General features: G+C 40.1%; 2 protein-coding genes across 2 annotated transcripts in view; one reads left to right on the forward strand and one right to left on the reverse strand.

Moving 5' to 3' along the window:
• LOC146753328 (zinc finger protein GLIS1-like) overlaps positions 1-3841 on the forward strand; it is a gene marked incomplete at its 5' end in the record, with an annotated part of 53463 nt that extends 49622 nt beyond the window's left edge. The window contains 2 exons of the mRNA XM_085529339.1: positions 84-251; positions 3575-3841. Of these exons, the coding sequence (XP_085385465.1) occupies positions 84-251; positions 3575-3711 (305 nt within the window). The remainder of the gene's footprint in view (positions 1-83; positions 252-3574) is intronic.
• LOC107307923 (uncharacterized) overlaps positions 1-16104 on the reverse strand; it is a 201861-nt gene that overhangs the window by 152309 nt on the left and 33448 nt on the right. The window lies entirely within an intron of this gene.

Genomic DNA, 16104 nt, shown 5'->3' on the forward strand with positions numbered 1-16104 from the left:
CAATAGTAATGAAATACTGTGACAGAAACGGAGCAGAATCTATTGCAGGAGTGTTAAAATGTGTATGCAATATCTGTTTTCAGGTTACCAAGGCAGCTTTCACTCAATACAAAACTGTTTCCACTATGGAGACTGCTACAGAACAATGGACCAGTCTGTCACCAGTGATGTGCTAACAGGGGAATCCCATTGCTTTAATCCTCTGAGACATAATGGCTATCACATACTCAGTGCACCTTTAGCTTCAACAGGTAATTTATTCTACCTATAAAAAGTTATCTGCATGATATTTTTAGCAGGATGGGAAAATAACATATTTTTGAAGTCAGTATTATTACAAAAATATGTTTGCACTTGAAACTCAGTCACTGAAATTCATCTGGATCTATAAAAATCCCACAAGGAAAGCAGTTTTTTTCTTTAGTTCTATATTGGTCTAACAGACAGGTTTTGCCTTGGTTATGTTGGATGTCAGAGAGAACACAAACCTTCAGGAGAGCTGACACGTTTATTGAGTGGGCTATTCATTGTACATGTCTTCGCATGTGCTCAGGCAGGTTTTTTTGATCAGACTGCAGTTGAGAACATAGTTAGCAAGATTCAGGAGAAAATAGCAGCAGCAGGAACTTCCTGCCTGCCTAAGAATAAATGGATGGCTTTGCTTCACAGCACTGGTATTTACAGAATTGAAAGGTACTGCTTTGAGAAATTCCACTAACAGTATTTGGTAGTTCTTTTTTGCTTGGAAGTTCCTTTCCATCTGTGTATTGCACGTTCACTGCAGCATTATTTCCCTGTTTAGCTACAGATTTGCGTAGAGTAAAATTTTCTGTGAGCTACAATATTTAGAAGATTATTTCAATCAGTACTTAGTTTTAGAAAGCATTTTTCTACTTTTAAAACTATAATTAAGAATTAATAGAATTACTGACATCAAACACAGTATGAGTATTATCAGAGCTATGAAATACCACCACTTACTCCATTCTTTACTTATCACCCAATACATTTTTCTTCGTGCCTGCATTCAGGAGAGCATCTCAGCTAGGGACAATAGTGAAAACATGTGTTTAAATGCTCTTTGAAATGGGGCCTGAGTCAGACCACAAAATTAGAGCTGACTTTCCTGTTTGTTTTGTATTAAAGTAGTCTCTGTTCAGAGAGTGCATGCATTTGCCTCGTGTTCCGTACTAGAAAGTGCATTCATCAGTGATTAACACAAGGGAAAAGTTTAAGATGAAGTTTCAACTTCAACTTTGAATTCTTTTGCATTAATCTTAAGTTTGATGTTACTAAAACATAGTTACTTCATATTAACATCAAATTTCAAGTTCATATTGACAGACTGCAATATTTAAAGAACAGACTAAATAAACTTTCCAAGAGAAATTGTAGGAGCAAAGAATAATACTATGGCAAGACACCAACTTCAACAACAGTTGATTTTTATGTCTGGGGCTAAACTATTATAAAATATTTCTCTCTAAAAATTTGCTTTTATAATGCTTACTGAGGTATGTAAATACTTAAAGACTCTGAAACATAAATGTGGATGAAATGATATGTATATTATACAAACACATATAAATCTTAGCTCATCTTTTTGTGCATAAAATAGAACCATTCAGGTTTGCAAGATTCATCAAGGCTAGCTATTAACTTTTTGGGGGCTTTTATAGCACCATTAATGTTAAATGAGTTCTCATCTCACAGGAATGCCAAATGTGACTGGCAAACAGCTGTTCCATGAATTACATTAACAGGCAATAAATTTTTATTTTCTGTTCAGGACTTTGGATAGCTTATTCTATCTGGAATCTAATAACAGTCTCTCAGGTGTATGCTTATCTTGGGTTTTGTCCATCTGTGGTGGTGTGTCCACCCTGTATACAGACTCATCAAATATAAATTAGCATATCATAAACACACACATAAATTAGCATATCATAAACACTTATCAAAATACTTATTACTCCACTTGGAATGATACACAGCAGAGATAAGCAGGCTAGATTCATCTTTCAGGGACTTAGGCCATATGCTGCATGCCAGAATTATTAGAGTTTGACCCATGAACTGCCACTAAATTAATGTGCTGTAGGGAAATGCATAAATGCAAGTAAGTAGAGAATTTTGCCTCTAATAATAAAAGCAGTATAAAATAGTAAAGTGCTTTAGATTTTAAGGACTGAAGTGACATTTCTTTCTGAAATGAGGACTCCAGGACTCTGAAATGTTCAGGGCTCCAGGATCTGTCATTACCAGGTGCCACACAGCCTGAAGGCCTCACTTAAAGCCTGGTGCAGTTAGATTCATCCTCATCTAGATTCATGTGCTTGCTGTGTTAAGCAGCCTGAAAAGATGAGAAACACAAAGCAGAACAAACAACCTTATTTTATAGAAGGGAAAGTGAGGCACAGAAAATCAAAGTTGTTTCTTAACATCTCCATGGAGTTCCTCTATCAAGCAGAGAATGGAGCCAGGCCCTGGTGCCTTAAGGGTCAGCCACCCACACACTGACTCATAATTCACATGAATGAGATTAATATGAGATTTTCTGCATCAGGCAGTTAGTTGACAGGCATGTTCTTAGCAGGAAGAAGGATCTTGCTCCATATGTTGCATCAGCTGACTTAATGCCAATAGTGGTTATTTAAATTGTGATAGGAGGGCTCTTGATGCAGTCACTCCCCTCTGTTGAAGGTCATCCAGATGCATTCTTCAAGCCTCAACCCTAAGCAGATGATAGGGTAAAACATAGTATGTAGGTCAAGGGACTAACATAAAGGAGTCAATGTTTAATGCTGGGGGCAGGGAAGACTTGATGATCAGGAAATGATTGAAGAAGAAGGCTTAAGAGGTTGTCCAGCCCTCAGCAGACAGTGCCCTGGAGTATGCAGGAGGAACTGCACATTGATGCTAGAAGTGTGGACACAGGGACAGATGCTGAAGGGAGAAGGACGGGGCAAGAGGTGAATGCAGTCAATGTGAAGAAAGGAAAGCTGAAAGTTCAACTCAGACAGCATGGTGAGCCTGCGTAGGCTAAGAATGACATTGTGCACAGCCCCTTTTGCACATCCTGTGAGCCTGACTTGCCCCAGACACTTGTCTACACAGACCTCACCTCTGCAGTATGTGGGGATTCAACAAATGTAGGATCCAAATTGCTCTAAGATCTATAGAGCAGCTGGGAGACAGATGGAATACTTTCCAAAGTGCCGTTAAAAGGAAAAACACACAAAACAAGAGGACAACATCACTTTTAGTACACACTTAGTAGGATCCTTGCCCGTTCATTGTTTTGCCATCCTATTCTGATAATAACTGTAAAGCCTCAAGAGAGTCATACTGATACTTGTGCTGCCCTTGAACATGGGTAGCTTTCCGCAGAAATGAATGGGAACCTCATACGCTATGACACAAGTGCCCATGGAGATTAGTTTGTGTATCTCCTGGGTAAGGCTTTGATGGTAAATCATGTCTTTTCATTAACGCTGTACTGCATTCAGACTTTGCTTCCTTCCTTATATGTACTGGTCCTAAATTATGTCCATACAACTTGTCACGCTTTCAGGCTATGATGCAATCTCTGAAGCACAGTGTGTATCTGAAGACATGGTCTCCAATGGAACCGATGAGAATGGATTTTTCCAAAATGGCGCCTTTGATCACTGCTTGAATCACATTCCTCCCATCTATCCAGATACCTAAGAGCAGTGTTGGCCTTACTTCCTTTATTATACCTATAACTGTGTATGTAATAACAAAGGTGTTCAAGTACTTTTATTTAGTCTGTATCCCTATATGTGCTCATTTAAATAAACACCTCACATTTACCAAACCATTTTATACATGAATAGTCTGTGTAAGATAATGTTGGAACCTGTTCCTTGGCTGTGGCACTTTGAAATTCATGCTTTAAGGGAATGAGGAGCATTTCAAACCGCTTGTTTTATAAGTTCTCTTGATAAAGTGTAAATGTAAGTTATATAATAAACTTGTAAAGTTTTTTTTTTCCCCTGAAAGATGTGTTGCAATTGAGAATGTCAGTCCCTTCAATCAGTCTTTACTTAAATCACTGGTCAATTCTTTTTGTTGTTTTTTTTTTTTTTTCTTTTTTTTTTTTTTTTTTTTTAGTAACTAAAAGGATGTTTTTTTTACTCCCAGACCTCATGTATATAAAATCATCCATCACCACTAAGGGCACCTAGGTGGAGCATCATTCAATTTCTGGCAAAAAAAAAAACACCCTTCATTTACAGCTTACAGTTACCTGAGCTATCGTGGGACACCTTTGGAAAGCTCACACTGAAGTGACTGAAGACGTTGCTTTCCTCTTTTGCTCTCCTTTCTATTACCAGGATCTGCTTGGCAGCCTCATGCTCATACAATGTTTTCAATGCTTATCTTGTGCCAGGCATGCTAGTGCCAAAACCCAACTCTTCGTTTTCAGCCTTGTAAGCCAATTAGCTGCTCCCCAGAGGAACAGCCTAAAATAAGAAGCAGCTGCTAGGAGATTTCTTGTCTCCACAAAGGACTGTCAGAAAAAACTATCAGGCACCTGGCTTCAGCAAAATAGCAACTCCAAAGGAAAGAAATCCTGAATTCAGCAGCACATTAGGAAAATACTGCATTTTGCATAGCCAGAATCCACTGAGCAGACCCCAAGATGAATGGAGTGAAGTGGCGTTACTGGGTACGCAGGTCCATGCTTCTCCTTACAGTCATGAAGTTATACAACCACAACAGATATATATGTTTTTAAAGCATGATTTGATGGTAAGGTGTGAACCTGGCAGCCAAAGTACTGGGGAAAACACAGCAGCTGAATAACCCCAGAGGTATCCAATGGTCCATCCGCTCCATGTGTTTATGTTGATTATTGGGAAACTCAACATGAGCTAGCAGCCTGGGGGTCTGCTTCCACATGAGTATCCAACACCTTGGTGCTGCTGAGCTTCTCCTCAGCCACAAGAGCCTCTGCAACCCTGGATGCCATTTTACAACAGCATGTTCAGCACCAAGGCTATTCGCTAAGCCTACATGGATGCATTTTACTTGTTTCCTCAGCGCCTTTTAGCGTACAGGTTATACAGGTTGCACCCTGTCAAGTGTACATGAGTATGCCTCTGAACTCAATTTAGCTTTCTGTCCTCAAGAAATTTAAGTGAAACTCAGACATTCAGGAAGTTTTAGTTACTAGAGGTGCATAGGGGAACCTTTTATAAACAGTTCCTCAAGATCTCTAGCTCTGCAGGACTCCAGTCCCAGCTAGAAACCCATTAATTGTGGCTGCCTGCCCACCCCAAGCAGTCCCTGGCAGCACTGAGTCACCATTCCTCTCCTAGAATTACATTTAAAAGGGCTCCAAGTTATACTTGAAGCTTTTGATCACTGCCACATTTGGTTTTCTGTCTTTTTCCTTATCTACTCAGATGTATCAGATTCTTTTGTCTCAGATGTAAGTAGCCCAAACTTCCCTACAATGTTAGGCAAGGAGGCAGGTAGAAAAATCATATCCAGAGCCCAAGAAAGCTGTATCGGCTGAGACAAAACATCACAATAATCCTGTTTTCCAATTAGTTGGAGACGTTAAAAGAAATAGGGCCTTAAAAACATGATTAATCTTGTTTCCGATAAATTAAATGTATACTTCTAAAAATGACATTTTAAAGTTAAAAACACAAACCAAACCAATCGAAACATATTTGATCAATTACAAAAATATTTATGTCCCAACAATGAGGCTGTTCAAAACCACACAGTGATTCACAAAGGTTTGGGAAACTTAAAGCGCAGCAGCTGCAGTGATGATTTAATTCCAGAATCTGTGTGAATCAGGTTTTTTGTAAATTAAAAGGTAGATTCAGAGAAATGGAAAGGCATTTATCCGAGTCTGTATGGTTTGGAAAGTTATCCATAAAACACCCATTAAAATACAGAACAGTACAAGTTAATGGTTACTTGTGAGCTTGTGCACTTCATTATTTCCTTTTATTACATTAAGTAGGGAAGCATCACATATAAGCTTTTCCTAAAGACATAGAGACCTTGCAATTGAATTTACTGCTTGGCAAGTTCCTGGTTGTTGTGCTGTAAAAGCCTCGCCAACTAATACAAATAATAACTGGAGTTAGACTTCATAATAGTAGAAAATTATTACTCTGCAGAATTAAAATGGAACTGCAGGTTCCAGTTGACTGTCAGATACTTTTTCAATCTAGGCAACAGAATTCAAATAACAAATTACAGCACAAATGTATAAATAGCCACAAATCATTTCCCCAGTGAACGAAACGCCCATTTACCCTGTGCATACTCCCTGCGTGTGCACAGTATGCTTTAGGAATGACTGAATTAACATGACCTGCAGTGGCCAATTATACTGGGAGAAAGAAAATGAATTTCAATTTGATACTGAAGCAGCTAAAGCACTTTCTACTTCCCACCAGCTGGGTAGCAAGCCAACTGTTCTGCAGGGCCGCTAATTGTTCATTATAATCAAGCTAAAGCTTTTCATTGTATAGAAAACCAAAGTACTTACTCTTTTGCCTTTTACTAGACGCAGTACTTCAGAAGCTACAGAAGTAATCTTTCAGTGCTACAGAGGTGCCTTTGCAAGTGAGCACATGAGATGTACAGATGTGGTGTATCACAGCAAGGTAACACTATTTTAACACTAGAATTGTGGTGTGGCAACACAACACAGGAATCTGTGAGACCAAAGCCTCAGGTCTGCAGTATGGAAGTTGAAGCTCATGGCAGGTATCAACTATGCTCCCATGGAAAGGAAAGTGAGTACCCTTTCAAATTGTATTTTCTAGTTGCATCAATAGCAGGGACAGCTGCTGCTTGTGGAAAGGCTTTCTTGCTTCTTAGACTGTCCTTTCAATTGGGTACATTTTCTAACTGGTAAAGATCCAACAAAACAAATTCCAGAGCACAGTAAGAGCACCAATTTAATACTGCAATAGATGTCAGTTATGCAAGCAGTGCAGGGGAAAAACAACAACAACAACAAAACGTTCTTAAAACAACAACCAAGTATGTGAAAATAAACAGCGACTGTAAATTGAATTTAAATTGCCTAAGAGTAAAATATATCAGTGTTTTTTGCTCTGATCTGATTATATAAGTGCAGGTCAGTCCTCCAATAATGCATTTACATTAAATTAGAAGATCAGCACAACAGAAGATGTGAAAATAGCCAGTCTGTATCATTAGATTCACTGACCATTAAAAGCCACTGGAGCATTCCCTCCTGAGAAAAGCCTTTCGATCGACAGTGTCACCCAAAGCTCCATTCTGCTTAAATTTCAAAGCAAACTGCAAACTCTCTTAAGTCATTTGGAAGTCAGCGGAATAAGAGCTGCAGAGCACTGTGTCGTCAAAGCCACACAAAATAGTTTGCATATATTGGCTTGGTGGGCTGTCAGATACTTACAGCTGCAAAACAGGTCAAACCATGGCAGGCAGTTTTCTTTATAGTGTCTAAACCATAGAATCCCCAGTCTAGCTAAAGCTCTGATTAAACTGAGCTTTCTAGCTGATTTCCACTCAGATGAAAAGAAGTTTGTCCATTCTTTTGGCAGAAAGATTTTTGTAGTGGTGTTAAAGCCAGAAAAAAGTCAAATAACTCTTCTGCACTAACACAGATTTTCTGGCTGGAGCCGGTACCTCTCACTCAAACTCCAATGAGTCTACTTTAAAAATGTATTTCTGGCTCTGAGTTATATAGCAGTTCCCTTCAATTAATCAAGGACACCAATAAAAGCATGATGTTAATCTTTAAACTTTTACTACTATTGGCCTGCTTGATTTCAAAGTGTTTTTCCCCTCCCCCTGGGAGAGGCTGTATCTCTGTCCCATCAAACTGTGTCTTGGTGGAGAGCAGTGGACCAGGACTTGCCACTGGGCACAGGGATGATCTAGAGACAAAGGAGGACATGAGGAGACCCTGGACAAGGACAAGGCTAGGAAAGGAGTGGATTACACTGCTTTACTGGAGGATCAGCCCCACCTTTCAGCTTTTCCTCAGTTCAGAATGGCACTGTAACCCTCGTCTCCCAGCAGCATCAGCAGCCAGAGGAGTCCTAAGCCCCCAGCACCTGATCTCAGTATGTGGTCCAGACACAGGATCCAGGATTTTCCTCTTAAATAAGGGATGAATTTACCCTGCTCCAGACATCCAGAACTTGCACTTCAGCTTCCTCTCAGGCACTAGGAAGGGAAACGTGCCTCCAAAGTGGGAGTCCATCCATCCCAGGAAGGTGCTAAGGAGCCACTAATGGAGATTAAAATCTAGACAACATAAATCCTTTGCAGTGTATCTTCTGTAACAAAGAAAGCTGAGACTGTGGTCTGCCAGTGTCCTACATCCTTTCTCATGCACACAGCACTCCACTCCAAAACAGAGCATAGTCCCAAGCAGTGATCTGCATCACTTCTCTGACTAAAACTGGGTACCTGTGGTCCCAAAGAAACCCCTCTGAAGACAAATTTGCACTGAGTATAACCCAAAGCCACATGACTGAATTGTGTTAGGCAGAGGGAGAAGTTTTTTAAAGATGTCTGAACACTTAAAAATGAAGAATGGGCATTAAGTGGGATTTTTCAATAATGCTTTAATTGCTTTAATTTCATTTCTAGGATTTTGTTTCCTTCTGCAAATCCTCTGAGGTGCCTATTTGCATCTCTAGGCACATTCTGCAAATCGAGGCTACACTGCATAATGAGTTTTATTTCCTATCTCTTTGGGTCAAGAACCACACATTTGCCTAAGGAATTATCTGTGGCACTGAAATCTGCTGGACTATAAATACAGCCTGATCTGGGATCAGGCTCTGGAAACTGCCATGAAAACCATGTACAGAAAACAGTGATTCTAGTCACACAAGATACCTGATATAGTTGGCAGAAAGGCAAAGCTAAACAAATGCAGGTTTACATTTTACTATTTAAAGAATAAAATATTCAACTTGAGTTCCATTAACACCTGTCAGGATTTTGGTACATACTCAAATCCACATTTCTAATTTTATTGCTAAATAATCCCAAACTTGGCAGTTGGAAGGTAAAATAAAATACCCATGCTAAACATCTGAAGCAAATTGTAGCTCTCTGGAATAGCCCTTCTGCTGTATAAATGAAGGTCATATGTATAAATGATTAGAAGCTTAAGGAAATATGTCTTCTGCTTTTCTAAATTGATAACACACACATATTGCATTAATATTCCCACATCAATTACTGGACATGTTCCTCACTGTAAGAAAAATGGTAATTTTTTTAAAATAACCCCTTGAAATAAAATTCTTACACTAACACAATTAACTCTTGCTATGCAGAAAGAAAAAGGGTTGATTTAATAAGCTACATCCCAGACAAGCAGTTTGTCAGCCCCTGGAGGTGATACAACCTGAGCAAACCATGGTTTTGGGGAGTCCAGCCCTCCTCCCTGCTAAGCATGTGCCAGAGGTGATAGCTCCTAGTGGGGACATGTCAGGAGGAACCAGCCTAAATACATAGGGTTTGGTGTTCGAGCAATGGAAGGCAAACTGATGGCAAACTTAGGAAGGAGCTCTGCTTATTCATTAACAGCAAAATAAACCCAACATATGTGGCAGAAGGCTTCCTAATTGCTTTCCCTCCAAAAGGGGCAACTCATGCCTGGCAGTGGGGACAGGGTGAGGCCTCACAATAGCTCTGACCCCCAAGTGTCCAGGCTTATGTGACAGCTGACAGTGGGTGCAGGGCACACTGGACTGACCACTGAAGTCATGGGTGGGTCAGGGAAACCACCGTTGGCAAGCATCACCTCCTTGGCTGCCACTAAGTCACACTTGCCAGAAAGAACTTATTCCTAGGGCTCATAAAAATACTTCTGAAACACATTTTTTCCTCTTCAAAGTGCACCAGATTTCACTAAATGCCAAGTATTTTCCATCAAGGTTCCCAGGCTAAAATACACACGGAGCCATCTATAGAGTCTTCCTATATATGGCTATTGTATCTGGCTCAGTGTGCAGCCAGGCATCTCCATTTCAGGTGGAGATGGTTTTGGCACAGGTGTGAGAGAGCCCAGCTCCAGTCTCTGCACAGGAGGATGGCAGCAGTCACGAGTTTATCATGGCTGATGTTGAGCACAGCAAGCAGAAAAAGGCAAACATTTAAATTTCTACTTTAGTTTTACGTATTATTTTTTGACAGATCCCTTTATTTTCTGCTTTCTATTAGCTGACACGCAGTCAGGTTCTTTATGTCAGAGACAGCAGTCATTAAAACAAAGGCAAAAAAAGAAATAAAAGATCCAACAGGACGATTGTTTCCACTGACAAACATTTTGTATTCTTCCTTTTCATCAAGTTGTGACCAGCAACCCCAAAAGAATTTTGCTTTTGTCTTAGCCTAAGGTTAAGAAGTTGTACTGGCTGCACTGGGAGGAAGCTCTGCCAGGCTGGCTGGCATGGTAACTGCAACAGGCACTTTTCAGTCTTGTGTGGAATCTATTGCAAACTGAATCAAGTTGGAGTAACTCAGTGCAGTATGTATCTGTGACATAGTGTGAACAAAAGTATAAAAAGGATTAAAAGATGACTGTGGAAAGCTAGCATGCTCCTCACATAATTAAAACAAGTTGGTCAAAGGCTGTTGCTTGCCTGCTGGCACTGAGTTTTCAGGCAGGTCTGCAGGCTGGGAACAACAGCCCTGCTCCGAGACAGCTCTGCTAGGGCCAGGAAGGACTACCAGGAGTCACATGGGGTGAGATTCAGGTCCTGAGCATCTCTCTGCCTTGCCTTCCTTTGCATGACCCCAAGGAAATTTGCAGTCTCAGTCTGCCTCAGTTTCCCTACATGTTAAGCAGATTATCATGTTCTCTCCCAGCTGTACGAAATGCTTTCATATCCATGGATTAATGGTCTAAAATTATCTCACTGCCATCCTATTCAGCTCAGCTTTGTTTAATTAAGATTGTGATTATCTGTGAAAATGAATGCAGATTTGGTGTTGGCTAAAGGCTTCTTCCAGGCAATGACAAAAGTATGTCTTTAAAAATATCTACTTTGCTCACAATCTACTGCAAATAGTGTACTTAACTCAGAATGGCTTTCAAGTACCTGTTAGCAACACGTAAAAAGATCTCAAGTCATGCAGTGGATTCCCTCCAATTCTACTTTATTGTTTCCAAACATCATATACTAGAAACATTTATTACATAATAAATGCAGAATATTTCATTGCGGCAGTGCCTCTGAATAGAGATTTATGTTACACAGTGTCAAATACTAATCAATATAGATAAGTTCTTCCATTTGATGTTAGAAAAATAGTGGCTGAAAGGAGCTTTCAACAATTTCTTCCCAGTAAAACTAATACCTTCCTTCCTTCCTCACTTCCATGTTAAACATCCAGTAGATTCCAATAGTTACAACTTAAGCATATGAAAAAATTCAAAAGGCAGAATTCATAGTTTCTCTAAACTTAAGCATACAAAAAACACATGTCAGAATCTAAACAGAAACCAACAGATGTTAAACATTTTGCCAAAGCATTTCTTGTAGCTATATAAAATCAAAGTATGTAAAATAGCAAAGCTCACTCTGAAAAAAATAATAATAAGAAGAAAATATCTGTAGTTCTGAGTTACTTTTTCCTCCTCCAAAGTGAAATTCTAGATTAAGCTGGCTGATTGCATGTGATAAAGCAGCTGCCTGATGAAGTCAGTTTCAGTGTCCCCCCAACCAAGAGGCCTCTGTTCTTACTCCCAGCATTCTGCAGTGATGCCCAGGCCTGCTTTTATTACTTCCATCAGTAATCTATGCTGGCCATCCCCAGTACCACCTGCACATGGCACACACTGATCCCTGGAAACTGCCCTTATAGACCCAGGCACAGAAAGACCCACAACACGGCCACATGAACTACATTGTTGTTTACTTACTGATGCAATGAAAATCAAAGGAAAAATGGCAAATCCACGATCATGCTGGAAATTTCATTATTTTCTATTATGGCTGAAAGTATTTTGAACATCGAATATCTGAATCATTAACAAGGATAGTACTGGTTAAGGTTAACAATTTTACAGCGGCTTCTTAGCAGCCACCTTGTCACTTTTCTGTACCCTGTGACAAAGCCTGTTGCGTTGTCATGCCACCTCTTGCTTTTCCAGAGATGGAAATTCATATGCTGGCAACATCAACAGATATTGGTGGAGTTCAAGCACATCTTGAAACGCAGCTGCCACCTCTCTGCCGTTAAAGCCCCTGACTTTCATTCATTCAAAGATGCTGAAATGTGCAAAGTGATAGATTTGCAGCAGACAGTCATTTGCTTCTGCTGCTTAATTTCTCTATGCTAATAAGCATTTTCCCATCCTGCAAGCTGACTCTGACTTGACTGCAATGAGTAACAAAGAGGCAGTGCCAAGCACTTCCCTTCTAACCATCATCCTGGGACAGCAGCAGTCAACATTTGCACTGGAATTCAGTATTACGGCAAGAATGGAAAAAACCCTGTCAGGGAACAAACTGGATTAACTCAAGAAATGTCCCCAATCCATTCGCTGCTCTAAAACAAAACAGCTTTTCCCTCTGATCCCCTGCATGTTCAGTCCTCCCATTAAACCTTGTTTTAAAATCAGCCCAAGAGGGACACAGAAGTTCAGCGGCTCCTATTTTTCCCTTGAAATGCTTAGTGAAGTAGTTCATTTTTAAGGGTCTGGCAGGGTAGAGATGAGAACAAACACAGGGGCAAATTATTTTTAGTGAGGGAAATAATTAAGATTGAAAATGTACCTAACTGCACATGTGCAGTTCTGTATTTATGGTCCTTTTTGTAACATCTGAAAGTTATGCCTGGCACATGTACCTTAAAATTAAATGCCTTCACTTCTCCAGAAGAAACCATAATGGTCTTTTGTAAATAACTTTATCTACTGTTCAGCATTTTACTAGTCTTGCTATGTTATACTATAGCATTTATTGTTTTACAAGTGTTAGTGTTCTCTGGTGGGAAATGCTGTAAAAACATAGAAACTTAAATAATTTTTTCATCTACTGAATTTATAACAAACATGGGACAGACAGTTATTCAAGCTGTAAGCCATTTGGTTTCTGTCAGGGGAAATGCCAGCTAATCGGGACAGCCCGCTGTTCTACACTGACTAAAATAGGGAAAACGTAGACAAAGTTAAACCTCTTTTGCTCTATATATGGGACTTTACAGCTAATGCAGCTTAGCAGGCTGCCCAGCACAACCCCAAACCTCCCAGCTGATCTGTACAGAATCATGCCCCAAGAGAACAAGGCTGGACAAAAGCATTTCTTAGCTTCAGGGGGTTGATCCAAAAGTGCCTGCAAGCTGTGTTTGGAGGAGGCCGTCCTGCTCTGCCCAATGTGCTGGTGGTTAAAGCTCCAGATCAGCATAAAATGAAGATCTTTGAAGAGTCAATAAACCTTGGACTCCAAAAAAATGCCATTTGTGTAGGATGGTGTTTCTTATTGCTTTGAAATTTCACTTTGCAAAAGGGACGGTGTCACAGAAAACAGATCAAAATCTCAGATCCCACCTCTGCTAGAATGCAGTTCAGGTACTGAACTGATGCCTGAATATTGTACTTGGGAGTGAATAACCACCAGCAAAACATTTTTATTTCCAGAAGATTTTTTCCCCACTGCAAATTGTCTTGAATGCAGTTGGTAAACCATCTGCCTCTCTCAGGGAGAAGGAATGGGAGAGCAAGGAGCTGGATGGGGGCTTGCTCCCAGCCCCAGGTCTTGGTGTGCAAAAACTGGCAGATGGGGTGCAGGGACTCAGACTGAGCGCCCAAGGCATTGCCCCAGGCAAGGATTCATTCTTAGCCTGGTACTCTGAAGAAGTTTCATTTCTAGTTACTGTTCCTATGGGAGGCTCACCTCCTCCCCTTTCCCTCCCCCCCACACACTACATGTTTGCCAACATTTCATCAGCTTCCTTTCTGAAATAAAAACTGCCCTTTTTCTATCACCTCTCCCAGTATTGTTAATTGATTACAAGCACTGATGTATCTGTCTGTGGTACTCATTACTAAGAATTTCAGATCAGGTTTTCAACTGTCTGCTTGTGTTTATTTAATTAAATTTATGGCTGATTTCAGGGTACTATTTGTTAAATCTCATTTTCCAGTTCACTTTTGGATATTTAGTTAATGAAAAACACTCAGCATTCATGGTGTGTGCTACAGTGATTATCCTGAACAACGTATGATGTTTACTTAGTGAATGCTCACTGTGCTTAATGCTGAAGTGGCTCCTACCTGAGGGAAAAGCAGCATTCGTATATTTGTATGGCAAAGAGCTCGTCATGTGAAAAAGCATCCTCCTCTACTACAATGGATTTGTGTGGGCTGAAGTAAAAAAATGGATAGCACGTTGTATGGGAGATTGGTAATCACAGCCTGAACCTCTGATTAATCAGCTGAGGCAAGTGTCGGGTCAGCTGTGGGAGCACAGGTGAGAGTAATTTAGCTCAACTCCACCTCTCCTACATCCCATTTCAGGGCTGACCACCACTAAGGCAGCATCTCTTGGAGACTGCTCCTTGGTGAAGATTGCCTCAGCATTTCCCAGTGAAGGCCTCAATATTGGTGAGTTTTTCCTCGTAAATAACCTTTTGAATATCTGTTACCGTCTTTGTTACCGTCTTTGTTACCGTCTTTGTTACCGTCTTTGTTACCGTCTTTGTTACCGTCTTTGTTACCGTCTTTGTTACCGTCTTTGTTACCGTCTTTGTTACCGTCGTTGTTACCGTCGTTGTTACCGTCTTTGTATTATTCTACTGTACGCACCTGCAGAGATTGCTTTTCCCTGTGTAAATCATCGTTATTTATGAAACTAGCAATTACTATTAGTGTAACAAATACTTAAGAAATAACTTAAAAAAGCAATTCTGTAGTACTTTCCCAGCAGCCCTGGGAGGGGTTCTGGCACTCTCCTGATGCCGTGAGCAAGAGCTATGGATCACTGCTCCTGGAAACATTCAGCAGTGCCAGTTTTGTTGGCTGGGGACAGAAGCTGGTCTGCAAGGTAGTTCTCCAGAATTGCAAGGCTCCACGCCCTACTGATAACCCATTTTTCTCACTCACTACATGTTAACTAAGGAAAATACAAAGTAGCTCACTAAAACTGCAGTGGTATCTGTATGATGACTTAGGTATCTGTGGCATTAGAAATTATCAATAGTTATGTGTTAAGGTTTATTTCTCTAGATGCATACACACTCTCTAGGAATTCGCCCACTCTCTGGATTACTCAGTCATCCTTTTAAACAATCACAACAGCGTTACAAGCTTTAACTGTTAATTAAAACAGCACATTCTGCAAAACAGATAACCATAATGAAACCCATCAGCCATAAATTTATCCCTATGAAACTCCACCTCTCTTTCACAAATAATGGCTTTGCATGGATAGAAAAACATATGTGTATGACACCTCTCATAGCTCACTGAAGAAGATATTTTGATGCTGTGAAAATTTCTCAATGCTGAATGTTCATTGAAGTATTGGTGGCAGACTGTGTTCCTTCAAACAGAAAACAAAAGCAACAGCTTGAATAAGGTGGGAAATGCATACAACAGAATCCCAAAGTTAATTTTGCTTTCTTTAATGTTGGCTTCATAAACTATCTTAGCAATAATCACTAGATTAAGGAAAGCCTTACAAGTGCTAAAACTGGAAGGCAAGGAAATCAAGAAGTGAGGGAAGACAATTTATGTCCTCCAGGCAGAGTTGCATTCTGGCAGATTAAATTGTAGTGAAAACATCCTGTCAATTAATTAGTGCTTTTATTATTTTAACTGACGTTATGCTGCCCAGTGACCTTTTGTTGAACATTACGTACTGAATAAAGCTATAAATACCCCTAGAAGTTCTACTTAACGAGATTAAAGCTGAATAACACAACGTGCAATTGACTCTACAGGCTGAGACTCAGCATCTCAAAGTTGCACAAGAGGCAGTTTCCAGTTACGTACAGACGTCATCAGCACCTTTGCAGAACAGTCAGCAAATGATACTATCAGCAGTATTTAATGCAGCCACAGTCATTTCCCCTAGCAGCAAG

This window comes from Coturnix japonica, chromosome Z (genome assembly GCF_054131305.1).
Source record: "Coturnix japonica strain WE chromosome Z, WE-NBRP24, whole genome shotgun sequence".
In the NCBI taxonomy this organism is placed as follows: domain Eukaryota; kingdom Metazoa; phylum Chordata; class Aves; order Galliformes; family Phasianidae; genus Coturnix; species Coturnix japonica.